General features: G+C 49.4%; 2 protein-coding genes across 3 annotated transcripts in view; both read right to left on the reverse strand.

The window, feature by feature from the left end:
- Window positions 1-294: 294 nt before the first annotated feature.
- Window positions 295-4,411, reverse strand: LOC141932999 (uncharacterized). The gene is made up of 4 exons (XM_074847246.1): window positions 4,216-4,411; window positions 4,057-4,131; window positions 3,427-3,910; window positions 295-1,990 (listed from the first exon to the last, which is right to left on the reverse strand). The coding sequence occupies exons 1-4, from the start codon at window positions 4,409-4,411 to the stop codon at window positions 1,834-1,836; spliced, it is 912 nt and encodes a 303-aa protein (XP_074703347.1). The 3' UTR covers window positions 295-1,833.
- Window positions 4,412-4,587: 176 nt separating this feature from the next.
- Window positions 4,588-27,754, reverse strand: part of LOC141932787 (regulator of G-protein signaling 9-like) — a 31,207-nt gene continuing 8,040 nt past the window's right edge. Inside the window, exons 3-17 of one of the 2 annotated variants that reach the window (XM_074846884.1) lie at window positions 26,471-26,521; window positions 26,197-26,303; window positions 25,391-25,442; window positions 24,280-24,338; window positions 23,810-23,886; window positions 21,953-22,034; window positions 21,482-21,544; window positions 15,375-15,404; window positions 14,653-14,714; window positions 12,214-12,327; window positions 11,099-11,214; window positions 10,328-10,415; window positions 9,675-9,813; window positions 8,549-8,634; window positions 4,588-7,151 (exon numbers count right to left, since the gene is read on the reverse strand). In XM_074846884.1, coding sequence (XP_074702985.1) covers window positions 6,980-7,151; window positions 8,549-8,634; window positions 9,675-9,813; window positions 10,328-10,415; window positions 11,099-11,214; window positions 12,214-12,327; window positions 14,653-14,714; window positions 15,375-15,404; window positions 21,482-21,544; window positions 21,953-22,034; window positions 23,810-23,886; window positions 24,280-24,338; window positions 25,391-25,442; window positions 26,197-26,303; window positions 26,471-26,521 — 1,298 coding nt within the window. In that variant the 3' untranslated portion in view covers window positions 4,588-6,979. Of the gene's footprint in view, window positions 7,152-8,548; window positions 8,635-9,674; window positions 9,814-10,327; window positions 10,416-11,098; window positions 11,215-12,213; window positions 12,328-14,652; window positions 14,715-15,374; window positions 15,405-21,472; window positions 21,545-21,952; window positions 22,035-23,809; window positions 23,887-24,279; window positions 24,339-25,390; window positions 25,443-26,196; window positions 26,304-26,470; window positions 26,522-27,754 lie in introns of both variants that reach the window. The other variant, XM_074846883.1, reaches the window with a different exon arrangement.

Here is a 27,754-nt window from a genome sequence, read left to right on the forward strand (position 1 = left end):
TCACAGAAAGAGTGGTGGGAGAGTGGAATAGGCTGCCCAGGGAGGGGGTGGAGTCCCCATCCCTGGATGTGTTTAAGGGTCGTTTAGATGAGATGTTGGGGATGTGGGGTGGGGGAGAACTTTGTAGAGTCGGGCTGATGGTTGGACTCGATGATCCCAAGGGGCTTTTCCAACCTGAATGAGTCTGTGATTCTGTGATCTGCGGCCGCTGTTTGCTTCTGGAGTGGAAGGCAAGGAGGTGCACAGGAGGAACCCCAAGCCAATGAGAGACATATTAAATGTAGAATAGCTCTTATAATATGTACATAATATTAAACATAATATTATTAACTCTTACACATCACAATGTCTTCCTGTTGTGTTTCCTGGATTGCACATTACCGGTGTCCCGTCAGGAGCCGCTCAGTAACAATATTAACAAAAACAATCGCAAAAGACACCACATTTGTCTCTCGTAAGTAATAGATGGCCATCGCTAGTGACTGTCACAGCAGAACCAGATCCTCCCGACAAAGCAAAGCCAGCAAGAGCAAACACGCACCGGTACAAGAGAAGCACCATGGGCAGCGTGGGGCAGCACCCTCCTGCTCGACCTTTGCTTTGGGCCACTGCATCTTTCTGCTCCCCTGGGAAAGAGCGTTTGGAAACAGAAACAGACTCTTGATTTTCCTAAACTGCCCTGTGATTAAAAGTGTCATCCCAGACCTGGAGGAAATGGGGACCACTGACCGTGTGTGAGGAGAGACTTTAAATCCCACAGTAGAAGTCAGCATCACGAACCACGTCAGCCACACAGGCAAAGCTCCATTTACAATTAGAAAGTACAGAACGGCAACATCAGAGGTCACAGGCCACATGGCCAAATTACAGAATAATGACTCACATGACACACGTCTAGGAAACCCCTCCACACTTGAACAAAAAAAAACATCTCCAAGCACTGACATGACATAAGGAGAGCAACGTTCTAACACTCTTGAGAACAACACAGTTAAAGACTGTGGCAATGCATCAACCTAAGTTTGGAGACACCCAGAACACCAACATGACTTTGTTTTGGGTCTTCCCAGGTGTTGTTGTTGTTCATGACACGGTTTCAAAACCCACCACAGCACTGAGAGGCCACAAAAGGGAAACTGGAGTTAATGCAGCAGCGCTCTGGAGCCTTTGCTCTTCTGCACTGCTTGCTCTTTGGGATCATTTTTGGTTTGGATTAAGGAATGATGCTATGCCATACAGTACACAGCTTCTCATGAGGGGTTTCGTTATTTCCCCTAGCAATCAGCTGTCTCTTAATGAACTTGCTTTAAAATTAATAATTGTTATTAATAGTAAGAGGTGGACCCAAGCTGGGGACACAAACATGCCCCAATCTTGGCACTGAAGTCTGAGTCCCACTCTGAAAATCGCCTGCAGGCTCTGCTCCAGCTGTGCTGTGTACAGTGTGCTGACACCTCATGGCCAAGCGAGTAATTCAGATAAGACACCATTTCCCAGGATATATATATATATATATATATACACACACACATAAATTCTCCATCTGCTATAAGGCAAGAAATGAGGCTCATTTATCAAGGAGTTTCTAATGATTAGATCTGAACATACCAAAAAAAGGAAAGAAAACCAGTCCAGAAATGCTTCAAATTCTTGAATTGCAAACAGAGGGGTACCCCAGGGTCCATTACTCATAGCTGGGTAGTCTGAGCTTCCTTGATGCTGCAGGATGGCTCTAATGCACCTCTTCAACAGCACGGCCCGAACACTGAACTACACGTGGCGAACCCTGGGGTCTCGGGCCTGGAAAGAGAGCGTCCGTGTCTGGGCTGTTCGTTACCCAGCTCGCCCCTCTTCCGTGGGCTTCTCCCAAGGACAGATCACCTCCTTCGCAGAGTCCTTACAAGCTTGGTGGCAGTTGTCCTCTCCCTCCTCAGAGTCTATAGGGTAGATTCGGCTCTCCAAAGGAGCATCCATTTTTATTTGGAAGAAGCTGTGTTGTGAAATAAAAACTCATCACGCACGCGGCACTTTTTGATGTGCTCTCTGAGACAGCAAACACGCAGTACGGAGTCTGGCTTTGAGTTTTCCACTGTTCAAACCCCAAATCCCAAAGCAAAACTCCGTGGCACAAGCCTGCAGAGATGGAAAACGAAGGAAATGTGCACTCCCACCCCTTTGAAGCAAAACTGCTGTGTGACACAGCTCCGACACAGCCAGAGAGCAGAGCCAGGTGGAGAAGGAGCCCTCAGACTTGTGCTCTTGAATTTATAATGCAGACTCATCCACTTGGTCAGCAGCAGAGGTGGATTAAAAGAGGTTGAGGACAGGTTGCTCTTAGTGAGGGACATGGCCAGGATTTGGTTTCAACAGTGACAGCCTCTCCAGGCAAAAAATCCCCAATCTTACACATCCTGCTCCGGAATAACGAACATTTCATAACTCTCCCTCAAGAATTCTCCTCCCTTGTTACCTCTGGGTCTCCTCTGACTTTCAAATCATTAAACCAAACTTGAACTAACGCTTGAGAACAAACACAAAGATACAAGCAGTTTTCCAAATTCAGGGATCAAAAGTAAAACCTGGGGGCCTTGTACCATGAACAGGAGGTGTAAGCGCAGCAGAGGGGAACCACCGGCACAGCCTCTTGCCCTTTTCTCATCAGAAAACACATCCAATACAGAAAACAAGTGCAAGGAGCCAAGGGGAAGGGGCGCTTTTATACCAGTGGTGGTTTTTAGATGCAATTGTAGGAAAGGCAGCCATCAGCCGGGCTCGCAGCATCGCCCAGCCTCGCAGGGAGAATTCTTGGGGGTATACAGGGTCCCTACCCCAGCATGGGAATGTCTCACCATCTTTGCTGGTGCAAAGGCCTCCAGCTTGTCTCCAAAGCCACCAAAATAACTGAATCGGACACACAACAACTGCTAAGATACACAGGGCCGCAGGGCTCCACGGCCCATGAAGCCGCTTGACGTGGGGGCAAACGCAAACGTATCTTCACGCTGAGCTGGGGCTGTCTCGTGCAAGGGGGCCGCCGCCTCCTCCGGCCTGCTCCAGCGCGTGGAGGCTCGGGGACATGGGGCAAAGGGTGACAGGGCTGCAGGGCACAGGCAGTGCCCGCTGTACCCAGGAGGGAGGAGAGCCCACATCCCCAGATGCTCCCTGGGGCCAGCGGGAAGGTGCAGCACCTCCATTTTCTTGCCCGACACCGGGGAGAAGCGGAGCCAGTGCCCGCTCCTGGCAGCCGCCATCACAGGCAGCCCCCAGCAGGGAGCCGTGGCGGGGACCCGGCGATGGCTGACTGGGATACAAAGCACAAGACCCGCTTTCATGGGCGCAGCTGATACTGTTCCAACCTCTGGCTGATCACAAACCGAAATGGTGCCGGGGGCGAGCCCCTCACGAGGGCGTCTGCGCGGTGCTTACCTGCTCACGGCCTTGGCGTCCGGCCGGAGCCGCCGCTCCCCCTCACCCAGCGGCTGCACCTTCCCGTGGGGCACGGCCGGGCGCTTGGGTGAGAGCGTGGCGAAGATGGGCGAGGTCCAGCAGCCCTTCTTCAGGAAGCGGCCCAAGGAGAGGGCGGCCGCCCGGGACCTCCCGCTGCTGGAGGGGAAGGGGCCAGGGCCAGCCCCCTCGCGCTCCCGCTCCCTCTTGGTGCTGTCTGGGGCCACGCTGGTGGGCGAGGGGCTGCGGGGCAGAGCCGGGGGGCCAGGGGCCAGGCTGCCAGGGCCAACGGGCAGCGATGGCGGGGTGCCGGTGCCAGCGTAGACACCCAGGCGAGGGGCCCGGCAGCATGGCTGTGGGGAGGAAAAGGAGAGAGGCTGGGTCAGGCCTGGGGAGAGGGCACACCGGTGGCTGGTCTCCCCAGCCTTGTTCTCCTTTGGAGGAGAAGGGCTGGGTGCTGCCGGTGCTGCCGGGAGAGGCAGAGCTCAGCTGGGAGGCAAGCCTGGGACTGTGCCCCCCTCTCCTGCAGCTCTGTCCCCTTCACTGCCCTCCCGCAGCGGGAGAGCGGAGGTGTCGCAATTTGCCCAAGGAAAGCAGCGGGGCCATCGCTACCAGCCTCAGCGGGTGCTGACAGCTCCGGCCCCACACCCGCTGCGGTGCTGTAGGAGACACCAGCTCGTCTCATTCCTTACAACGATTAGCTCCAGGCACGGAGCAGTCTGTTATCCCGAGAATGTGAGCTCGGTTATGAACGGCGTAACCATGTCACACCCAGAGCACCGATGTGCTGGCTGCTGCGGCGGCTGAGAAAGAGAAGAGTGAGCTCCAAACCCTGACGACTGGTAATACAAGAAGCCACATCTTGTGCTGAAGCCCCCAGTGTCCCTGGCTGGTGCTGTGAAGTCTCCAGCTCAGCTAATTCAGCCCTCAGGACAAGCCCAAGTACAGATTCATCAGCAGAGGACATGCTGCATGCTGGGGTCCGCCCCCCCGTTTCCCAAGGACTCACTCCCAGCAATGAAATGCAGCTTCAGTGTCCAAAGTGCTGAGAGCAGAGGCACAAACAGAAAACGCAGGCATGCACGGCAGAGAGATGACACGGTGAAGGATGAGCACACTGAGACAAGACAGAGAAGGATGAACTCGGTTCTTTTTTCATTTTCTACATTTATTTTTATTAGACAGATGAATGCATGGAAGCGATGGCCAAGAACTGAAACAGCATATGGCTCTGATTTCCAATGGAAACAAACAATTTCTTGGCTGGCACAAAGTGAAGTTCAGCTTGTACCGTGGTCACACTTTGTACCAAGCGACCTTCCTCTTCAGGGACCAAACAGCAGGGGCCGAGGAGCAGGGGCTGGGTCATGCCAGCTTATTCTGCCTATAAGCAGAACAGAGCCAGCTTCTGCCTGCAAGTGTAGGACTGGTGTTTCACAAGCACAGCGACTCCAGAGCATGCAGCTTTAACCCATGTCAGGGGGACAGCAATGCAAAGCTGAGATGATGAAAAATCAGAGAAAGGAATGGATAGAGAGAACATAAAAAGCAAAGCTGCAGACAGAATAGAAGTAGAATCAGAGGGACTGACTGGAACACACAGATTTGTTATTTATTATTTATACCCTGACTTGATCTTCCACATGTTACTACATACTGGCAATCCCAACATGCACCATGTTATACAAACTCTGAAGAGACGGTGGAGCTCATCATATCCAAGTAACTTCGGACCAACCCTGCCAAGTTCTTGAGCATCTGTCAGTGCTCTTATGTCAAGGTAGGTTGACAGTGCTCAGTACCTGACTTAAAGAACTTTGTGGTTTGAAGCAGAATTTAAAAAAAAATTACAGTTTGAGCCTGCTCACCCTTACAGCACTGCAAAATTTGCCATTGCTTCCACTGGGAGTAAGAGCAGAGACTTAGCAAGCAGACCCTGACATCAGAGCAAAGGGCTCACACAACTTGGTTTCAATTCCTCTAAGCAGGTTTATCACTGTTGGGTTAACGGAGGTCAGGAAAATCTCCCCAGCTCAGCTGCAAAGCGGCGGAGGCCAGTTCTGCAGAGATATCAGATCAGACTGTGTAGCCCCGATTCTGCCTCTGATAACACCCACAGGCAGGGCAAGAATCGCTCTTCAAAGCTGTTGGGGACCCAACTACCGCCTGACTATCACCCTGTTTGCACGGCGCTGGTCTGCCTGCACCCTGTACCCGAGGGCTCCCACTGACATCCAGCTTCCTCCATCTCCCATTTCCTGTAAAATCAGACCAGTAGTACAAATGGAACAACAATACAAACCGGAGTGAAGAAGCTTCCCGGAACTCAGCACTTCCCATGTGGTCCCTTCTGCCTCCCTTAAAAAACAGGGAAGCTTTTTCTGCCCTTCCAATTCCCTTTACTAGGCTTTCCAGGAATGTTCCCACTTCTGGTAATCATCAGCCTTGTCCAGACACGCTGGGGTTTCCCAGCAAAGCCTGGAATCTCCCTGAGCTCTTTAGCACTAAGGTAGTATTTTAGGTTGCCTCATTCTAAAGAGCAAAAGAAACAGAGCAAATGAAAAAAAAAAAAAAATCCACTACTTAAAGTTAAAACTAGCTCTTAACACCTCTACCCTGGTTCTTCCTTGCCTCTGGGCTACAAGCCAGTGACAACTGGAACTACCTCCTGTCCGTGGTTTTCTTTTTTTTAACGACAGAAAATAGAAGAGCAGGAAAAAGACAAGACAAGAGGTAGGAAGGATTTGATAAAAGAAACACAAAGCCATGGCTGCATCTCTCAAGCCCTCCTGCAGGCTCTGTACACCTGCACACCCAGCTCATCGTGTGGGGGAGTCTCAGGGGAGAGCAGAGCTCTCTGCTGAGCATCTCCAACGTGCCGGAGGGAATCGGGAGTGGCGTTAAAATTCAAACTAAACCTTTAGAAACACTCATCCTACCACCCTCACAAGAAGTGTACCCCGCTCTTCTGCCTGTGGCTCCGCTGCGCTGGCTAGGAGGTGCAGGATGCTCGAAGTGAGGGGTGTGCTCCTCCCAGGGGGTGCCCAGGATGCGCCCCTTGGGAGGGTGCACACCCCCCCAAGAGGACGAGCGCGCTCTGAGGGCCACCTCGCCCTGCTGCCTGCGGGGTCACCCACCTCTGCTCCGAGGAAGGCTGATTTGAACCCAAAGGACTGGGACTGCAGAGCTTTACTCTGCCTTGTGCCATCCCACCTCCTGGAGGAAGAGGCAGGGAGAGGCTGCCCAACCTCGGGAGGGGGCTCGGGGAAGCCAGAAGGCATTCCCCGGCTCCGGGGTGTGCAGGGAGGGAGGCGGGGCCCTGCACCCCGAGCCCGGCACAGCCAGCGGCCTGGCTCCAGCAGCACTCCCATGCCTGGGGAGTGACATCTGCTGCTGCAGCAGCCATGGCAACATGCAGGATGCGGGCTGCTGGCAGAGCCGGCCGGGGAAACCTAAAGCAGCACTGACATCTTCAGGAAGGGGAGACGAAGCTCAACGCAGCCTCGGCTTGTCTTTTCCCTGCGGGGCTCGGAGCCTATTTGGGAGGTTCTTTCTTGAGCTGGCTCCTGCGATCCAGCTTGCTCATGACCTGTGTGATGTCCACGGTCGCAGCGGCTTCTCTGGCTTTGGCCTCTTCCTCCTGCTGCCTCAGGATGATGGGGCTGGGGCTGGAGCGGAGCTGACGGCGGCCAAACAGGAAAGTGGAGCTGGGCAGAGAGTGAGAGGAAGAAGCAGGGCATTACTGAAACGTAGAAGGGCACCAAAAATTCCCCCCTGGTAAGCAAACTTACCAGGAGGGCAAGCTCAGACACAGAGATGGACATGCCACTGTCACCCGCACAACAAGAAGGAAGCACAAACACAGATGAGGTGGTTTAAAGCAGGACTCGATGACTCAGTGTCACACATCTCGAACTGCTAGAAGGGTAAAGTCAGCCCTGTTCCTGGTCCTTGTGAGGGACCCCAGAGCCAGGAGATGGCCAGGACATTGCTCCTTTTCTTGTAAGCATTTGCACGTAACTAACACTCAGTGTGAACCCAAACAACTGCCATCAGCGGAATGTTTTCTAGTGCCCTCAGTAAGATCGACAGGGACCAGCACGGGTGCTTCTAGTGTCTGTGATACCCCCAGAAAACACCTGCTACCTGCGTCAGCAAAGCCATGACCAGCAGCAGCGGAACCAAGTGTTAAGCCACCTCTGGATGAGGTACTAGCTCTCCAGTTTAAGCAGGATGCTGGGTATTGTGTCTCCAGAACGGGCACCGACAAACACGAAGGTAGTCACCAGGGGTCAACCAGCATCTGCCAGTGATCTTGTGATGTGTAGCTCAGGGAAAAACTAACCCAACACTAAGCAAGTCAGCAGGAGGGTTTTTTCCACTGACTTGAAAATAGGCTTTACATGAAACAATAGTGTGAAAGTCCATGATTCCTCTTTCTTGCTTGCTAGGTTGAGGAGTGGAAGAGGAACAGAGAAAGAAGCACCACCCAGTCTGGCTCTGACACCGCATGCTCAGCTTTAAGAAGCAACTGCAGTTCAAACGGCCTAAATTCACTACACAACCTTCATCTTGGCTGGGAAAAAGCCATTTCAGGAAAAAGCCTGCCTCTTCTAAGGCCACCAACCTCGTGCCAGCAGCCACCTGCAAGTAAGATGCTCTTTGTTCTGCTGCAGCTGCTGTCACCTTCACCTCGCAGGGGTTAAGTGGCTTTGTCTGGGCAGAGCTGAGCAGACCCCAGGGAGGACCCTGCAGTGGCAGCCAGTGTTTTGGAGGCGGGAGGTTTCCCCTGCCCAGTAGACTGTGCTCTCTCCTTCCAGGAAAGGAGCCATGATCAATTCAACAATCACAGCCTTTCCAAACAGACCCAACAGACGAGGCAGCCGAGCAATCATCAAGTCAATTCTGACTGCACACAAGCCACTTCCAAAAGGCTCATAAATAAACAGCATAATCAGTCTCAAAGCAAAGCATCTTTTTAGCGAAAAATTTTATTTAATTAAGTGAACATCTAAATCATAGTAATTTTGCTGCAACTCAAGCTTTTTCTACCCTTGCTACAACAAGAAAAACAAAACCCACAATTACATCCAGTTTCACTTGCCTTTTTTTGACAGTCTCTTGTGGCACAACAGCCTTGGCCAGCATTTCCTTGTATACTGGAGACTTTAAATAGCGGCCATAGGAGTCCTACTAGGAGAAAAAAAAGAGAAACTGGTAGTTATGGGCTGCAAACACCCTTATTAAAATCACCACCAAATACAGCTGCTCAGGAGCCACAGCGGCTGGGAACCAGATAATCTCCCCCAGCAGCCCAAGGGACTTTGCATCTTTCAGGCAAATGTAGCTATTTAAACCAATAGCCTTTCATCTTGGTGTAAAATTCCCAGGACTTCCATCTCACAGTCAAGCTTCCCAGGTAAGATGCAGACTAAAAGGTCTGAACTGAGCTTAGCCCAGGCCAGTGGTGTCTCACAGTCGTTGCAGGGTGAAGTGCTCATGTTTCAGGAGCCGAACTTTTCAACAACTGGCAAAAATCAGTATAGTTGTGCTGCTTTCAGTGTCAGTGTGCATTAGCTGCTGCTCTGTTCCACAATGCTCCTTCCTGCTAAGTGCATTTTGTACCGCTCACAAGGAGGAGTTACAGGTTATTTGTGGTCACCCTGATCTAATGAAAGCCATGACATACTGCATGCTGACATCAGCCTGCAGTCTGCTGCATCAGTCAGGCCTAAAAAAGGGTGCCCATCCACAAAACTGCAGAAAAATGTGTGAAAAAAGTCACTCAAACCTAAGACGGGCCATGTCTGGTTATGCTCTTGGTACAAAACTCACGCAGTTGTATCACAATTACTACTCCCTTTCCCATCCACTGCTGAAATCCAGCTGGATACAAGCATCCCACCACAGGGATACCTGATGTGGCACTGAGTGGTACTGAGTAAAGCTAAAAGATTTGTTCAAGCTCTGAATAAGCTGGTGACCAAGCTGGTATTAGAAAGTAGGACTTCCAGCAGACACTTGACTCCCACCTCCTTGGGGACATGGCTGCCTTAGAGGGAAGAAGAAGCAGCAAAATACAAAGACTTGAACCAGGGCTTGCTTAAGTCAGGAAATTTGAGGGATTTTCAAACAAAGGTCACTTGAAAGTGACAGCTGATAGCACACAAAAGCATGGAAAGGCCCAAAGAACTGGAATCCCCCTAAGGCTTTGGAAACAAATAACAAACCTTTTTCATCAGCATGTAAATGTGGGTCTGAGCAGCATCTAAAACATAACGATGAGGGTGCTGGAGGCCTTTGACCGTGATGCCCATTGTTGTGCCATCAATGTTAATCCAGCGCCTTGCTCCTGGAGCCAGGAAAAGCCTGCAAGGAGGAGGAATCAACAGTGCCATTAACAGCTGGAGAATTCCCAGAGATCCCTCTGTCTATGCATGAAAGGAAAAGTCCCTTCAGCTCCTCACTACAATTTGCTGTCCTGATCCTGGCCAGTCAATCTCCTCTTCAACAGCACAACATGCAGTCACTTCCTCTTGCACTGTTAGCACACGATATAAACCAAATTTTAGCCCACTGGAAGCAGAAAGGGTCTTTCCACTCTCCTTGTGGCAGCCCCAAGATCTTTACTATTCCACACCTCTATTTAAATTACATGCTAAGACTTAAATGTAATAGTGGAGAACAGAAAGGAAAAGTAACTATACAACAAAACAATACTTATGTTTTCATCTTCAAAAGCTCCTTTCCTACACGGGGACATAGGACAGCTACATTTGATGACAGTTACAAAGAAAAGGCTGGGGAATAAACCATTTCAAGAATGACAATTTGTGGAAGGTGATGTACAAAGAGTTTAAGAATGTAAAATTATCACACTCACTTGTAAATTTCTTCTGCTTTTTCTTTGACCTTGGACTGGTCTCCATACTTGAGATCCTCGCAGGCTTCCCAGAAACTCAGATTCTCTCCTGCGTAACAAGGACACAGTCAGCAGAGAGCAAGACTGAGGGATATGCAATCCCACTTATTAAATCCTAAACTGAATTTGTTTGACTCAATACACGTTGGCCCCAATTCAGTCTCTCCAATTCTTACAGCCACCTGGAAAATCTCTTTGAGGCTGAAGGAGGAAAACAGCCTTCCCCTGCTCTCTACTTGCTGACACCTGTAATATCTGCATATTACACCTGGCTATTAGGAAGTATTTCTGTCCAGAAGGGGTTGTTGGGCGTTGGAATGGGCTGCCCAGGGCAGGGGGGGAGTCCCCATCCCTGGAGGGGTTGAAGAGTCGGGTTGACCCAGCGCTGAGGGATCTTGTGGAGTTGGGAACGGTCAGTGTGAGGTTAATGGTTGGACTGGAGGAGCTTCAAGGTCTTTCCCAACCTTGATGATTCTGTAATTCTGTGAGCTTGTGAATCCAGCCAGCTTGTGAATCCAGCTTGCCTGGGAGCTGCCCCCCCCCGCACAGGGACTGCCCTGGCCTGTATTTTGTGTCCTGGGCCACTAGATGGTATTGCACGCTCTGGCTACACAGCCACTGCCTCCAGAGTCACTTCTACTGCTTTTACTTTGTGACTTTGTCATCCTCCCAGCTCCCAGCACCTGCTGTGCGGCCTAGGCAGGGACAAAGCCCGAGACACAGCAGACCCACCGCTGAACTCCTTCCTCAGGAAGAGCTGGAAGTTCTGCCGACCTTTCGGGTCCCGTATCAGCTCATTGAAATTGAAGGCCCATCGCTCCACACGCATTCTGGTGGGGACTTCCACCCTGCACAGGTTGAAAACAAACAGCACTGCCAGCTTCATGTGGCCCATCTAATTGGCAGATTAATTAAAACCAAAATGCCCTTTGCCGGAATGCCAAGAGACTTCTCAGCACTCTCCGTTTTCCAGAATGCTGTAATGAGCTCCTAAAGTCAGCCCACTAAGTAAGCCGTAATTAAACAACTTGGTACACAGTGGGATGAGGATTTATCTGGGATTTATACTGCTCTCACAGTGACAGCCCAGCTTTGCCGGAGGTTTGACTCAGCTCCGTTTTGGAGGAGGCACTGGTTGTTGCCCAGAGCTTTGCTTCTTATAAAAGCGTTCTCTGAAGGCATCCTTTGGGGCTGTCTAATGGGATATTATCACTCTAACAGGATTGCTGGTCTCAGATGAGAACCAGTAATATGTTGTATGCTTCAAGCCCAGAGATGTCACTGTATAATTAGCAAATACTATCTGAATGGAGAAGCAAGGGAAACCTCAGAGAAGAGATGGACTGACAGTTTGTGCCTTCAACCCAAACTCTCTCCTAAGAAAGCAGCCTGTGGTTTGTGCAAAGACCAAGGGCCAGTAGTTGAACCCTGAATTGTTACACCATTCGCAGCGCCTAATTTAGCGAAGTTAGCGCTAAACCAAGTGCTTTATCTGAGTGTAACTGGTCATATTCCATTCCTGTGCTGGTAAAAGTGGACTTCACTCATCCAAGGGGAAGACTGGGCCCGTTCAGCAGGGGTTGAGTGCATACTCCCATCATCAGTTTAGGAATTTCTGTAACGTTAAGGAAGGCTCTGCTTGAGGAAGATTATGCCGGAAGTTCAGCATGGAGTATTCCCAAGGGACAGTTTCTTTAGCATGGCCAAGCTGTGTCAGAAAGGGAACACTTCCCTGCTCATGATCAGAGACCAGCTATCATAACAAAATCAATGGTTCCCTTTTCTGATTTCTATCACCATAAACGTCAGTGTAAACCACAAGCTGGCAAGAGACTGTAAATACATACAGTTTTGCATTCAGATCCCAGAAGTCAGGGTCATCTGTTATCCAGGGGTTGCTGGGGAGACATCCAGACAGGATAGGATCGTTGGAGAGGAACTGCTCAGAGTACTTCACCAGCCTGCAAGTAAATCCAACAAGATCAAACTATTAATTTGCAGGCAGAATTGCAACCACTCCTATTACAATCAAATAAATGGTTGCACAGGCTATAGGTATCTTCAGAGGTGCAGCCCTACCAGCACAGGGACCTGGAACGTGGCCCTGCCTTACTAGAAAAATTGATTCATTAGCTCAGTTAATCTTTTCCATTTCCCAAGCAGTAATCTTCTGGTTGTCTTTCAAAGCAGCGATTTTGCCAGCTCAAGTGCTGGGAGATACCAGACCTTCTTCCATCACCTCCTTTTGCCTCTTCAAGGAAGTGGGACTAAGCCCCCAAATGTCTTCTGTCTCCTTCTCCAGCCAACTGGCAAAGGCCTGATCCTGCGCCGTTCTGTGCCACGCGCTACAGAGAGGGAAGTGCCAGAGAAGGGGAAAGCAAGCGCTGTGTTCACTCAGGGTGGGTTCTCCACAGCCTTCCCACAGGGTGTGGGAGAGCCCCGGGAGCTCCAGGAGAGGTGAGGGAATGCTGAGGGCACATCCCGGCTTCTCCTCTCCTCCGCTCACCTACCGCACGGCTCATGCCTCTGCAAATGGCTCTGAGGGCTTGGCACAAAGCAAAAATGTCTGGTTCCTGCTAGAATAGAGACAAACACTTCTCCTACCTTCTAAGTTGGCCAGACTTGTAATTACAACCGATTTCACTAATGTCCTGGAATTTTAGCTTTCTCCTCCCTTTTTCATTCTTGAAAAAAATCATCTGGTTTCTGCATTTAAAATTCCTTCCAGGCCAAACTGCTTTCATGTGCTCAAAGCTGGGAGTGCACTGTCCAAGGACCCATTGCTAACAGGCACCTTGGCATAGATCCTGCAATTATAGAATGCTACTGCACAAAGCATACCACAGGTTTGGCACAGAAGGGCTCGATCCTATCTTCTCACTGGAAATGCCAAGGCATTCCAGCACCTGCATAATTCACTCCAATCCATATATTCTAATCAAGCTACAAATCTAAACCTGTCAACTCAGGTAACGTTGCTCTGTCCTTTTAATGATTAGTGCTTTGCAGCTCCTCCTAAATCAATGCAATGCTCTGACGCATGCACACTATCTAGTTGCTGTTCATATACTCATCAATAATGATTTGATTTGGACCCAATTCTGCAGCTGAGATGGAGATCCAAATTTCCTGAGGATTTTTTGATCTAGGTGATAGGCATTATCCCATCAGAGGACTAGAACTGAGTGAAAAGCTCCACTGCCAATCACTTAAGCACCACAAAATACCTGGAAGGCAGCCAGGTGTCCCCAGGTCCAGCTCAGAGTTTGGAAAACTAAGGCAGGAGAGAGTTTTAAGTGACCTGGGAGTCAGTGACAGATGAAATGAGCAGAACTGCTGGTACCTTGCGAGTTCTGGTTCTCAGAAGACAGTACTGCTTCCCAGACTCCTCCTCCCATTTCATCCATCCACGACTGCCTTCTCCCAGGGAACAGGCCTGAGCACCTTGTTTATTTTAGACTTGATAGGAATCTCCGGGTGGCAATGACTATGTAAAACAGACTGGGGGTATGGACTGCACCTCCAGGCAACTGGCCAGCACATAAGGTTCCAGGTAAGAAACGCCTGTGGCAAACACACTAACGGCTAATGCTAGGACTAGGAGCTTTGCACGTAATTGGCTTCATCAAGAATCTGATCAGGAAACACTCCCACTGTGAAGTGGAATTGCTAATTGCTTGGACATTCATGGAGAGGGGCGTGTTCCTTCACAATACAGAATAATCAGAGACTTCCCCAGCCCTGCTGCCTTCTGGTGAGCATCACCATACGAGCACGAACACGTGCTGGGGCTGAATCCAGCCCAGCAGGCTGGGGACCAGGGGACAGGAGGGTCACTCTGTCTCCACTTGGTTATTGATCCCGCACAGGAACAGGCACAGGACAGACACGCTGCTGCATCCTCGCAAGGCAGCCTCCACACAGCTGCTTTTCCAGAGCTGTGCTGGGTCCCAAGTGCCATAATCCAGCCCTGATCAGTCTGAACATCTCTTGATTTCGGAGGGAATCTCAACCGGCAGGCTGGTGCTGCTCTGCAGACAGACAGCAAAGCTCTCCTTAGCTCCAGGGAACCCTCTTCTTCACGGCTGGGGCTCTGATCCCTCCTCTGCCTTGTGCCTCCTGGCCCAGGCAACACACAGCCCAATTAGCACAAACACTGCGTGTGGCCACCGCATCGATTCCCCTGACTGACTCACCAGCTGCCAGAACAGATAGCTTCATCATCTCATTAGGAGATAAGTGCTGAAGACTAATTAACGTGTGGACAGAAGGAAATCAGGACTTACCCTTCGAGAGAGACAGAAGATTTCACTCTGGTCTTCATGATGGCCTGCTGATAGTACATGATCTGAGAGGGATCAGACAAGTCCACGGTTAGGAGCATGGAGACGTGAAGACAAGGCCGTCTCTATCTGAACCTCAAACGTGCCCTCTGTCAGGTAGTGAGGCTAACTACAACACGGGCTGCTTCTTCCCTCATTACTGGATGTCCAAGGAATCAGAGAATCCCTGAACTGTCTTAGTAAAATGGCTGTTTTCACTGAGCTTATTGCAAACGTCAGAAGAGCATTTTGCAATGTGCAAGTAATTAAAAAGCACTCCCCATGCTATATAAAAATTGGATAACAGCCACCATTCTAGGCACCTACAAATGCTCTGGATGATTTAGCATGTAATTATCATTGATCCTTGGCTGTCTCTGCACTGGCGCCACTGGATGTATCTCCTATGATTTCCCCACCACTAATTTTGATCTATTTGATTTTAGCCCTGGTGTCTGTCCTTGCTTGAGCCTTCCCGTCACTGGGAGAGGAGCTGGCTGCCTGCAGTGGGAGGTGCAGAGGCAGGAAAGCTCCTGAAAGCTCCATGAGGCAGAGACTCTGCCAGCCAAACCCAGGCATTTTTAAAACTATTCATCCCCTGCAAAGGGGGCTTGGAGCCCCCATCAACACTGATGTAAGTGATACATACAGGATAAACACCTACAAGTGAGGGAAGGACCACTTACCTCTCTCCTGTAAACAGCTATAGTTTTTTTCTGTAAAATAAAAAAACAAAACACATTAAACCGGGGTGGGTGTTTCACTCATCTTTTTTTGAGACATGAAAACACCGTTGCAGGGCTGCCGTTGTGCAGTGCTCTCCAATTAATTCTCATTACAATTAAAATCAAACACAGCAGCTCAGCTAATCAGGGTATCATCAAAGCTAAGAGCATCCACACACCGTAAATCGTTCCATTAGCTGTATTTACTGTTTAGCATTGCTTCTTCCATCACAGGCTGCCTGTATGCCTTCAATTAAGGGGTTGTTCTAATGGAGCTAAAATAGATTCATTTACGAGACACAGATTAGATCATTCAATATTAGCTAAAGGAGACAGGAACCAACACATTGCAAAATATAAACACCACAATTAAAAGCCTCAGAAGCAGTATCTGCTGTGCAAAGGGTGCTTACGTTGTGATTTGAATAACTCAGTCTATGTTACATGTCATCCACAAATGAGCAAGCAATCGGAGGCAAGAACTTAACTGCAGGGTGTTTATTCACACAGCTTCCTTTGAAGCACAGTTAGTGTGAAATAAACTTGAGGGAGAAGGAAAGACAGGCCAAGCCAGGGATGCCCCCAGCAAGCCTTTAGAGGGTTTCAGTTCTGCACCTCCCATTTTAGCCAACAAAAGTCACACCACTAATCTGCAGCCCAGAATTATCCTATCGAACTAACCCCGTGGCAGACATGGGTCTGCAGAGCGCAGTTTGTGAGCGATGAGGGATGAAGCATCCCATACTGAATGCCACCTGCAGCCTGCTTCTCCCAGAAGAACCTGCACCCTGAGCTGCCACTACTTTGGGGAAGCCAAGACGCTCTCCCAGGGGACCATCGTGGGGACACTGGTGCAGATCTGGTTTTGCATTTTACCCACCATCACTAGGCCTGCTCAAGAGGGAGAAACTGTTCTCTGTATGGAAGAAAAATACGCATATTTTGGTGAAGCTTGGTTGGTTTTGTGAGGGCACACTCACCATTTCAGCAGCAGGAGCCAGATACGCAGCAGATCAGCCAATCTGTACAGCACTACCCCGAAGCCAGCCCATCTGATCCTAACACAAACCTCGCCTGGCCAGCATGGTACTGACAGAAACCCTCCCTGTGGCACTGCACGGGGAGAAAGCTTCTGCTGGAAATACCACGACCAGCTCTGAATGACTGCCGTGCATATCAGCTAGTGGGGACAAACAGGAAAGCAAACAGTAGCTGCACAGCAGCGATGCTCTGCTGGCCACACACAAGGAACTGCGTGCGAGGCAGGATGGGCTGACACATCAAGGGGGAGAAAAAGCTCTTGGACAACAGGATCATTGGGCACAGGGCTGTACAGCCTTCCTCGCTGATTGAAATCCTCCTGGGGCATCTTATAAATGATGGAGGACACATGGACTAAGGAACAGCTTTTCATCCTTCTCTGCTCTTAGCTGCACCCCTGATGCCAGGCCAGCTTCCATGCAGACACCAATTCTTCCATCTATTTCTACAGTGTCATCATTGTTTCAGATAGACTGTAGAAATGGAAGGGGAAAAAAAAAAAAATCAGCTGCTTGTGCAGAGAAATTCACTGCATTTACTGTCCTAGAAGTGTCCTCTTCAGGGAACTTTGTTTCTGTTTCAGGCCAGCTATTTCCTGCACAATAGGAGTTCACGATCTCCTTGGGGAACCCGAGATACAAACCAGGCCCCATCAGATTTACAAGTGCCAGCTGAACTGTTCCATTTGATGGAACTGAAGTGTGGCTAGGGCATTTACTTTAAGAAAATCAACACATTCAAATCATTAGATGGTTTTAAAAGGCCCCTCATTTCTTCCTCTGTTTTGACAAGTGGGTGCCTGGGACAGGTCTGGTGCAGTGGGACAAGGAGAGGTGGATGCTGGCAGAGCAGCTTGAAGGCAGCTCACGTGGTAGTAAAGTTGTGTTCTCTTCTACAGGGGTCTTAGAGGCAGACAGCACACCACACACACACGAGACAAACAGCTGGTGGGAAAGAGAAAAAGAACACAGGAAGTTAAACGTTACATAGAGCAAGAAAGGCATGAATTAAAATGCCATCACAACAGACAAATTATATGTGGGTGAGTAAAAATCAAAGCTAATGCCATGTCTGCAAACAAGGAAAGATTTTATTTTTTTCCAAGTGCATCCTACATGAAGGATCCCCTCCTGTCACAGTCTGAGTGTGTAGGTCAGCCCTCCGGACAGCTGGTCCTGGGAAAACCAGGGGGGCTGTAGGGTGGGAGGGGATTTGCCAAGGCTTGCACAGAGAAGAGGGCTATGGTATGAGAAGGGCTGAGCATCACTGCGTGGTGGCACACGCTGCCCTGCAGCAGAACCAAAGAGGAGCCCAGCACTGAACACCCTCCTGAGCGCTGCAGGTGCTGGCTGTGCTCAGCCCTTTCCAGTTCTCAAACCCACAGTAACTGGGAAGGATCTCAGCTATTTCACCCCAGAGCTGAACATCATTTTATTTCCCTTTCTCCCACAGTGCTCCCATGACCAGTTTCCAGCCTCGCTGCTGGAACAAGGGACCCTGAATACTCTCTGTGTCCTGTTGAGCGCTGGCAGTTGTCCCCACCATCTTACCCAGCCTTACCCCCTGCTACTGACAGCAGCAATGCCAAAGTGCCCTGTACCACTCACCCACCCTCCCTCGTTTGGAAGCAAATAATATTTGGAACAAGACAGTCATTTCTTATAATGAGATTAATTTTGCAATGCCCTTAACGAATGACTTATCGCAATTACTGCGGATAAGCTTCCCAGCCCTGCAGGCTTCAAATCAAAATGGCAATTAGTGAAAGACCTCAGTGTGTCTCAGGCCAGCGCTGTGTGCTGTTAAACATCCTCCTCCCCGAGACACACAGCAGCACTGGGACACCCTGCGCAGCCTCGTCACAGCCCACTGCCACCAGCCGAGCGCTCCCCATGCACACAGGCAGCGGCTGCAGAGCTCAGCTGGGAGCCAGCCGGGACCTGCTCAAGAGCCCTGTGTCTGGAGCCGATCCACACGGCTGAAGCCACGAGCTCCTGCAAGAGCTGGGCCGTCTAATTTCCAGCTAACCATTCGCACAGACCTCTGCTCTCAGTGTGAGTCTTCCTCACCACATAGTGGAGATAACGGTCATTATGTTTTCGCTCCTCTGGCCACCATTCAGTGGTCACAGAGGCCATAAACAGCTGGACAACAGCTTGTGTGTGTGTGCCCAGATGGAGTTTGAAGAACAAGCAGGGCCACTGTCATCCAGAGCTCATTTTGGGCCAGGGCACTGCAAATCACACCCGCACTCTGCCCCGAAAGCCGCAGTGCTCCCTGTCTGCTGCTCGACAAGCTGCGAGGACAACCCTGGGGATCCTGCTCAGAGCACCAGCCCTCGAGCACGGCGCGGTGCCAGCACAGCTCAGCCTCCCTCCAGAGCTCACCGTCCTGCAGCCAGAGCAAAACACCTGTGGGCACGGCCTCTCTGACATCGCAGTGGCAAACAGCACTCTGGCACGCACACAGCTCTGCTCCGCACACACCAACACCTCTTCTCGGGTGCAGACGTGAGCCTTTCCCTGCGCACAGCCAGCTGGAGCCCTGCACGCCAGAGGCAAACTCTGAGTCCAGCATAAGACCATCTCAGCATGCATCTCCACTGTTGGTGCTTCCAGCCCAGCATCTGGAAGCCAGATCTGTAACAGTCCATATGCCCAGTTTTGTTCAAATTGCCAGTTTTCCCCTATCTTATTTGCTTCTGACTCTGTTTCAAAAGATGTGACGGATGCAGCACAAGTTACGTGTTTATCAGGCAGCCAAACCGACAGAGACTTAAGAAATGAAAGGCCAGCAATGACTACGATGACCTGTGGCTGATTTGTTGTGTACAACAAGCCAGGGCATTTCATTCAGTAGCTCCTGAATCTAGCACGATGATTTCTGGCTAAGCTAAAGCATCTTTCAGAAAGACTCTCTGGTTACAGAAGGCGACAAAAGCTGAGTGTGTCCCTGCAGGTGAGTCAGCGGGCTCTGGCAGTTGCCTGGTAACTCTCTAAGCAGTGAGTCTCCATCACTAGCCTGAGACCTGGGTAACAAAAGGCTAAAGCATCCCTTAATTAGCTGTTCAATGGATGGCTACTTCTGCCTTACTCCTCCTGCCCAGCTACAGCTCCTAACTCATTATAACCGGGAGGGATGCCCATGGGTCAGTAATAAAAGTCCCCTTCAAAGGAGTTCGATGTTTGGCTGAGCAGCTGTTTATCCCCAGAGGACTCAGTTAAGGAGGGAACAGCCCACCAAAGGGTCTGGGGCAAGTGAGAGATGTTCATGCCAATATCAGCATCAAAGAAGTCATTCGGATGTCAGAAATTAATTGTCACCAGGAATACTTTCTTGCTCAGCTGTCAAGATAAAAGACAACCAATTGGCCAACAAAGTGAAGCTAGATTGAGCAGGAACAGAGACAAAAATCAAATAAATGGGCGCTGGATTCATGCGCTCATATTCTGCTCTCATCACTTCACCTATGTCAGAGCCAGAGGCTGGGACCACAGAAAACATCAATAAAACTCTGCACTGCCTTCAGCAGGGATGAGATACGGCCAACAAAACACAGCCCAGCTCAGCATTTACCAGCAGAGCTTGGGTCATCCCTTCTGCTCACCAAAGGCTGTTGAGCCACAGGTGTTTGTGAGAGCAGCCTGCAGAAATACAAAAAAAAAGCTGCTAGTCCAAACGTGGCTCTATGTGGGCTTTCGGCTGGCTCGTGTATTGTCAATCGCTCTTTCAAAAGCAAAAAGAGGAGCAAGAACCTTCCCTCCTAAGCTCAGCCTCCAGAGAGAAGGCACAGCTCAGAGACCAGCTTAAAGGACAAAGGCAGTGAAGTCACCCCAAAGCTGGTGTCCTTTGGCTCAGGCTCTCCTTGGAGTCTCCGCTGATGGAGGGAAACAACCACCTCTCTCACGTCCAGGGTGGGAACTGAACAGAGATCCCTCAGCTCGCTTCCTCTGCACTACCAAGCAGCTGGCAGCTGGCTATGGGCTTTCAGACCGTTTGCAAACCTAAAATCTCCTTCCATGTCAGCTGTAAAAATGTGGGCGACAAGTTGGCTTACTCCTCTTTTCCATCCCTCTCCCTTTCCACCACTCCTTTTTTCTTAAAAGGCTCTAAGCAGCTGCTACTGAGAGCAAGAAAAAATAAAATACACCCCAACCCTACATTTTGCTCATTTTCAGTCTCTATAGCAACAGAACACAGTTGGCCAAAGCAATTATCCTGCCTCTGGCTGTTGAGATGTTTAAAGGCTGTTACAAAAGTGAGAAGTTGTGGGAATACAGTGAGTCTGATCGCAGTAACATTTGCATGTAATTGCCGAGAGATGCTTTGACTTCAATTCCAAATGAACACCGTTAAGTGCACAAATACAGGATCACTTAAAAGTACTGAAGGAGAAAGAGAAGAGCAGCTCCAGCTCCTCATCCACTGACTGCATATGTCCTGTTGTGGACTCTGAACCAGTTCCCACCCGGTTACAGCCTCCACAGCCTCAGCATTAATTCCATTTCTTGATAGTCTAGCTATACAATATGCATTTTCAGGCAACATTTTGTGTTTCCTACCCACCACACAATGTTCTTGCCACACCTTACCCTTTTGGAGGTATTATGTAATTTTATTTTAAACCTGGATCTTTCCTCTGATCCTTTAGACCCCACACAGTTCCTTCAACACTAATAAAAAGGCAGCAACGAGCATCTGGAAATAGAGGATTCCTTAGTTCAGTTTCACCACCAAAGAAAACATGTCCTGTAGCTAAGCACTCACACTAACTGGTGTGGCAAGAAAGCTGACAAAGGATTGTCAAGCCAAAAGAAGCTGCCAAAGCCTATTTTGAGGGCCCCACCCCACTGGACAATGAGGCAGCTTCAACCTCTGGCCTGTTTGGCTTGTGACAGCTGAGCTGACTCGCTCAGCCTGCAGTGCCCAAAAATCAACAATCCCAGGGACACTGTCTGGGTCCTCCTAATAAAATTCAGTAGGTGTGGAAAAAAAAAACCAAACAAACCCTGTCTCACCTGATTTACCTTCTTTTCATTGGGATCTGTTACGCGGTTTAATCCATACTCGAGGACGTCTAGCATGCCGGGCTGTTATGAACAAGAAACAGCAATAGCTTTGTAAATCATTTGTTTTAAAGACTGTGGTTCACACAAATGCATGAGGAGGCCCTCGCGCCCCACAGGGCTCCACTGCCATCAGCTCCCCACCAGCAGTGCCCCAGGGGAGCTCTGCCCCCCAAATCTGGGAACGCTCCCCTCCGAGCACGGGGTGCTGCAGCCAGACCTCCCTCCCTTGCACCTTGGAGAGGAACCAAGGAGAAAGGTGTGGACTTGGGGCAGGCCTGGGCTGACCCCTTCCCTGACGAGAAGCAACAGGGTGCACAGCCTGAGGCCATGCCCTCAGCCATGCCCTTCACGTGCAGTAGTTTGCCCCAGGTGGCCGCAGGGAGGGCACCACCGAGGCACTAAAGCCACACACCGACACCCTCTACTTACAGGAGTCCGGTTCACAAGCCAGTAGGCTCTCTCCTGGCAGTCCAGGGCATACCTATCCGCCTTCTTCCGCTCCTTCCCTGCCCTGCAAAGCCAAGAACAGGATTTGACTCAACCAGGGGAATTCATGAATTTTGCTCTCCTGAAACCAGTGGGACAAGAAAGGGGACACACACCTCCAGCCTCCCCTGCCCCGGGGGTCCCTGCCTGACTGCACGATGCTCCTGACCACATCTTACCCCAGCTAATTCTGGACTGCAGATCATGCTGTTCACATGGCCACACATGACCGTAGCTTTTGAGAAATCATCATCTTCCTGAGCTCAGCTGGGAGCAGACACATCCTCTTTTGATTAGACAGACAGCCTTTTCGTAGTCTTACACTAACAACCCGCCACTTGCGGTCAGTCCTGCTGCCTCGTGTTTATCCGTCTCCGATGTCCCCGGGCAGTATCTGAGAACTGCCAGGCAGAGATACATCCCGGACACGTCTCGTCCCTGTCTCGCAGTAAAAGGGGGCATTTCTCACAGGAATGATTTGAAAATGGTACCAAGCACTGCTCCCAGGCACAAACCCCAAATCACCTCTACTATTAAATAGAAGAGGCACTAGCATGGTTTGGGCTTGGACCAACTAATTCTTTCCCAGACAAGTCCTGGGCACAATCTGGGACTTAGCAAGGGCAAGGGAGCATTCCCAAAAGGCTGTTTGCATGTGGCCACCCTGCTGTGGTTAACAGGGTGGATGCGAGTTGTTCTGCACCGATCTGCCCCAGCAGCACCATCAAACAGCCTCAGACGTGTTTAATCTACTAGTTCAGACACAGTCTCAGTATCTAACTTTAAAACTGCATTTGGCATCTCTTAGCCCAAGTCTGACCTCAATTTACAAGAACAACAGTCTCGTGTTTAATGAGACAGTTATCTGATGAGCTGTATTCTGACGACTTGGCTACCATCCCAGTGAAGACAGAAACGCTGCTGAACAGCAGAGGCAGTGCCTGCCGTGCTGGGAGGTAAAAAAGCTAAAAGGAATCCCCAGAGGTAGGAAAGATCCTATCTCCAAAGGAGTAATCCCATCTCACATTCACTGACTTTCCTGCGAATTTGAAGGATTCAGCTCCTAAAATCAAGTCATTTTGGCTGGGTGCCTAAGTATGCACTTCAGAGTTTTCTCCAGAAGTCCCTGCTGGTAACATTTACTGCTTCTTGATTCAGGCTGTTCAGTTCAGCTGTGAGACATGTGCAAGCAATAACTGAACCAGACCAATTACAGGTCCTAAGTCCAGTGGCCTGATCCACAAATGCTCATGGACAACCATGAGCTAAAAGCAGCTGTCTCTAACGAGGGCTTGCACGCTGCAGCATCAGACCCCGGCTTCCTCAGGGAGTCACATCAGGTGCAAAATCTGAACCTCCCCTTGCACACTTACGCATGTGCAAAAACCTTTTGCAAAGAGGCAGGCGTAGGTGTCGGCAGGAAAGGCACCCACCCCCACCTGTGCTCTCACAAACCACAGCGATTCCACGGCTTTGGCAGACAAACGCCAGGCAGGGAGAGAAACGCAGGCGCAGCGGGTGAGGGTGAGGCTTTGCAAGCAGGCGCCCAGTCATTGGAAAACCTCTGAAATCCTTCACTCAAAGTGCGAAGTGAACAAAGTGTCCTTGTTGAACTGAGGAACCCCAAGCTGATAGGAAAAGCAGGTTTGTTTCACAACCTTGGGGGGCACTTGCAAGTTATTTTAAAGCTGCAGCTTATGTTTTTACACTGTAATTTAACTGTGCACCAAAACAGTGAAGCTCTGCCTCTCCATACCCTCCCCAACGATGCAGCAAATAAGGGAACACAAGTCAACTCACTTATACTGCTCTTTGGCCTGCATAATAACAAAATCCCACTTGTAGTTTATTTTTTTATTGAGCATGTTGTAATGTTCCTGGAATAAAAATAAAAAAGCAGTTAGTGTGAAAATTCTGGACAAGGCGCTCCCATGCTAGGGTTTTCTTGACTCTCCATCGCTCAACTAGGCCAGGCTGGCAAGTGAGCCAAGAAATCTGGATTGTTCTGAACGTTATTACATGAATTGCAACAGTTCAAAAATACCATTGCAAGCAGAGCAATTATCCCCGCTAAAATTATCATTGACTTCAGAGTATTTTCCCGTACTGGCCACTTTTTCACTTCCAAAATTTCAGCTTTTGACACTGCTGGAGTGACACCTCGTGCAACTGAAGAGGTGATTGTTTGCTCCACTCCATTCATTAGCAACAAAGGGCTAAAGCTATAGCAAACGAGAGGCTTGCAGTGGACAAGTACAACATCTCCTTACCTTCTCATATTCTTCTAAAATCCCTTTCCTCTTAATGTTCTTCTTTGCAAGGTAAATTGCTGTGGAGGGAGAAGCAAATAAGCAGTCAGTTATACTTAGACCAACATGTCCAAAAATAATTAAAAATTCACCCACATGACAAACACAGGAATATTTGTCTGTCACAATATCTCCCCAGGCAGGAGCTCCAAGCTCACTAAAGAAAAATGAACTTGGTGCTTTCACTCTGTCGCTGATGCTCCAGGAGCCAGCGCCCAGGCTGGGAGCAGCCACACAGAACGGGCAGCGTGTGCCTTCTGCCAGCAGTCCCTCCTCCTGCGGGGACTCAGCCAGGGTTTCATGGCTCAAAGGACACTGGACCAAATCTTTAAGATGTTGAGGTTCTTCAGAGTTTGACCTCCAAGTTTTCCGAACACAGGCCAGTGTTTTGTTCCAAGTTCTATTAAAAACATTCCAATCTAAAATGGATTTTTTATTTCCCCAGAAGATCTACAGCATAATGTAGATAAAAGCCACAGAGGATGACCTTGGTATAAACAAATCAGTCTGTGAACTGCACAGTCCACAGGAGCAAACCAAGCTGATCAGCCCAAGCTTCATGACCAGCCCTATAATAAAAAGCATTATAAAGGCAACAAAAGATTGAGATGGAAGAGCCATCAGGAGACATTGGAAGCCACTGTCCATTATGTAAAGAAAGAACCATCTCCGAATGCAAGGCTTGATCCATATCTACAGGAAGACAGTCTTGGGCTCAGATCCAGGAACACACTTAACTACTCAGGGAAATCTAACCTTGTGTTTAAAGTCTTCCCTACCCAGCAGAGCATTTCAGATGTGTTCCAGTCTGACGGCTCTTAGTGCAATGTAAGAGGAGCTTAAGCACTTTCTCTCATCAAGGCCACCACAAGGTGGTCACATCCAGAGCACTCCCTCAGTTCAGCATTACTGAGAATTATTCATAAAATAGTATGAAAGAAAATGCAAGGGCTGGTCATCGCATGTGGACACACAGCACAAAAAGATGAACAGCAAACGTGGTGCAGGACTGCGTGCACGAACACATGGGCTTGCACTACACCTCCTAAACACGTACAGTGCTATCACTTACCATAGTCTGTGTCATCAGCAGGCCAGCTCTGCGCCGGCCAGAAATAGGGGGTCTGCAGGAAAGCAAGCCTTTGGTTAGCACAGACTAGTCCTGAACTCATGCCAAGAAGCACACACCACCCACACCGGAGGGCGAGGAAAGTTCTCTGCTATACTCAGAGCCTCAGCTCCCCCGCTGCGTGTCAGCTCGCAGGGTGGTGCGGGCCAGCTACAGCAGGAGAATGGAGGTCAGCAGACTGCCAACGCCAAATCCACTCCTGCTCTGCAATGGGTTAACAGGGGCAAACTCTCACTCCTGCCTGAGCATTCAGACTGATGCTGGAGCCTGATCTGGCACCATGTGGGAACCAGACTCCTGATTCAAAGTACCAACAAAGCTGCCCTAGTTTCCCATGGTAGTGGAAACGGTCCATGAACCTTGATAACATCCTGTTATTACTGTGTTTTTCCTATATTTGTTATTCAGTCTCCCCAGATCATTCTATTTTCAAGCAGCAATACCATTTGCTACTTTAAGACCTGGAAGGGGACATGCGTTTGGAAGAAAGCACAGCTATTTTGAAGTTGAACAAGTACGCTAATTTAGTTGAAGGAAGTATCACAGTTTCCCTGTAAACTAATCTGACACACAGAACTGGGGGAACTGGCCTGGGGTTTCTCTGTGGATCCCTTCCTCCTGCACACAGAACAACCAGCACAGCTACACAGCATGGCCTCACGACTACAGCTCCCAGGGAACTGTCCCAGCTGCCTGTTTTTAAAACTAGTGCTGAACTCGCTCACAATGGCTTTAAAGATGGGACTCACTTGAAACCTGTACAGGCTGCCATCTGTCTTAAGGGTGAGATTCTTTGGCTCCAGAAGAGGGTAGATGTATCCATATTTGACAAACAGGTCCCCCAGGTGGAGTGCCTCTGAAAATGGAGAAGGCAGACATTCTGATTGCACAGAAACACTGCGCTGAAATTTAAAAGTTAACTGCTACTCGGGAGAGAATTCATCTAAGAGGTTTTGTCTATGGAGACCTTAAAGTTTTACAACTTGAAGTTGAAAAAGCCTCAATTTTTACATTTCTACCCACCTTCCTCAGTGATCTGCAAGCGTTGGAGAATCCACTGGAATATATCATTACCTGTAAAGCAAAGAAAATGTCAGGTGCTTGAAACTGGGAGCGTGCCAAAATCCATGGGTGAAAACGAGACCTCTCCAGTCCTCAGCCCTCACTGTGATCTGGATCCCACCGAGTGCACAGACCCCTTCTTGCAAACGTGTTTTCCAATGCACCACACAAGAGAAGCGGAGATAAAAACCACTGTGGGTCTCTCACTGGCCATGCTGTCATTCAGGCTTTCTCCTGACCAAGCAGACACCAGTCCCTGGGAGAGGGAGCCCAAGCCTGGCAGTGACCTCAGGATGGCACAGTGTGGTCTGAGCATACTTAAACCCTCATCACTGGCTTAGAAAGGATTTAAGCAATGCCAACAGCTTCCATGCCCAGGGAAGGTGAAGTGTGCCCCTTATTTTGCACCATCTTGTCCTGAAAGATCCACTGCAAAGTGTCTCCAGGTTCATAGAGCATGGTCCTGTCTCGGTTTTAGTAAGAGACCAGTGACTGGTCCTCTCGAGTCCTTCAAGACATGACTTTCAGTGCAGAAGGGATGTCTGAGTCTCAGATCCAAGTTGTAGTGGTAACAGGACAGATCAAAGGGAAGCAAGATTTCTGCATTCATAAACACTTCATCTCTCCCAGTTCTTCTGCTGGAGTGTGACGAGTCATGGCCATAGTCAGCATAAACCTCCAGCAGTTTTATGTTCTGGGGGCAAATTTCATGAACCTCCTTCCATTTAAACAGGGCAAAAACGCCCTCATTCCCTGAGCAGTTATTGGTCTTTTCCTCCGAATGTCCCCTAGGATTGCAGATGGAGGTGTTGACCTTTCTTGACATTGCAGTGATGACTTAACTTTCTAATAGGGGCTCAGAGCTCTTATCCTACCGCCTGCTTCCTGAAATAGATGAAATTAAAGGATTATCTCATCACTCATTTCTAGACAGCTCTCTCTGTAAGCATTTTCCCCAAAGGTGTGCATTTAACGTGGAGGTTTATTTGCCTTTTCTGTTGTAAGCCATTTTACTGACACTGAATTTAACTAGTTAGCTTCCTGCATGTGAAGAGCCAAGCTCTCTTCAGTGGATCTGTGTCCACTGCTCTAATGTCTTCACCATTCCCTCACTAAACACGAATCAGTCTCTTCTGCAACACCCAGAAGCCAATCAGTATATATGCAACTTGCACAGCACTAAAAATATCAGTTTATAGAGTGATGACTACCACACAAGGAAACTGGAACTCACTTGCCTATCAG

The sequence above is a fragment of the Strix aluco genome, chromosome 21, assembly GCF_031877795.1.
Source record: "Strix aluco isolate bStrAlu1 chromosome 21, bStrAlu1.hap1, whole genome shotgun sequence".
In the NCBI taxonomy this organism is placed as follows: Eukaryota; Metazoa; Chordata; class Aves; order Strigiformes; family Strigidae; genus Strix; species Strix aluco.

What these genes read in the sequence shown, in the direction of transcription:
- LOC141932999 (XM_074847246.1), bottom strand. Translation starts at nt 4,411, where the DNA reads ATGTCCTCTGCTGATGAATCTGTACTTGGGCTTGTCCTGAGGGCTGAA. An exon ending in CCAGCACATCGGTGCTCTGG is followed by an intron (nt 4,132 to 4,215) that starts GTGTGACATGGT and finishes AATCGTTGTAAG; the next exon opens with GAATGAGACGAGCTGGTGTC. An exon ending in GACGCCAAGGCCGTGAGCAG is followed by an intron (nt 1,991 to 3,426) that starts GTAAGCACCGCG and finishes TTCACAACACAG; the next exon opens with CTTCTTCCAAATAAAAATGG.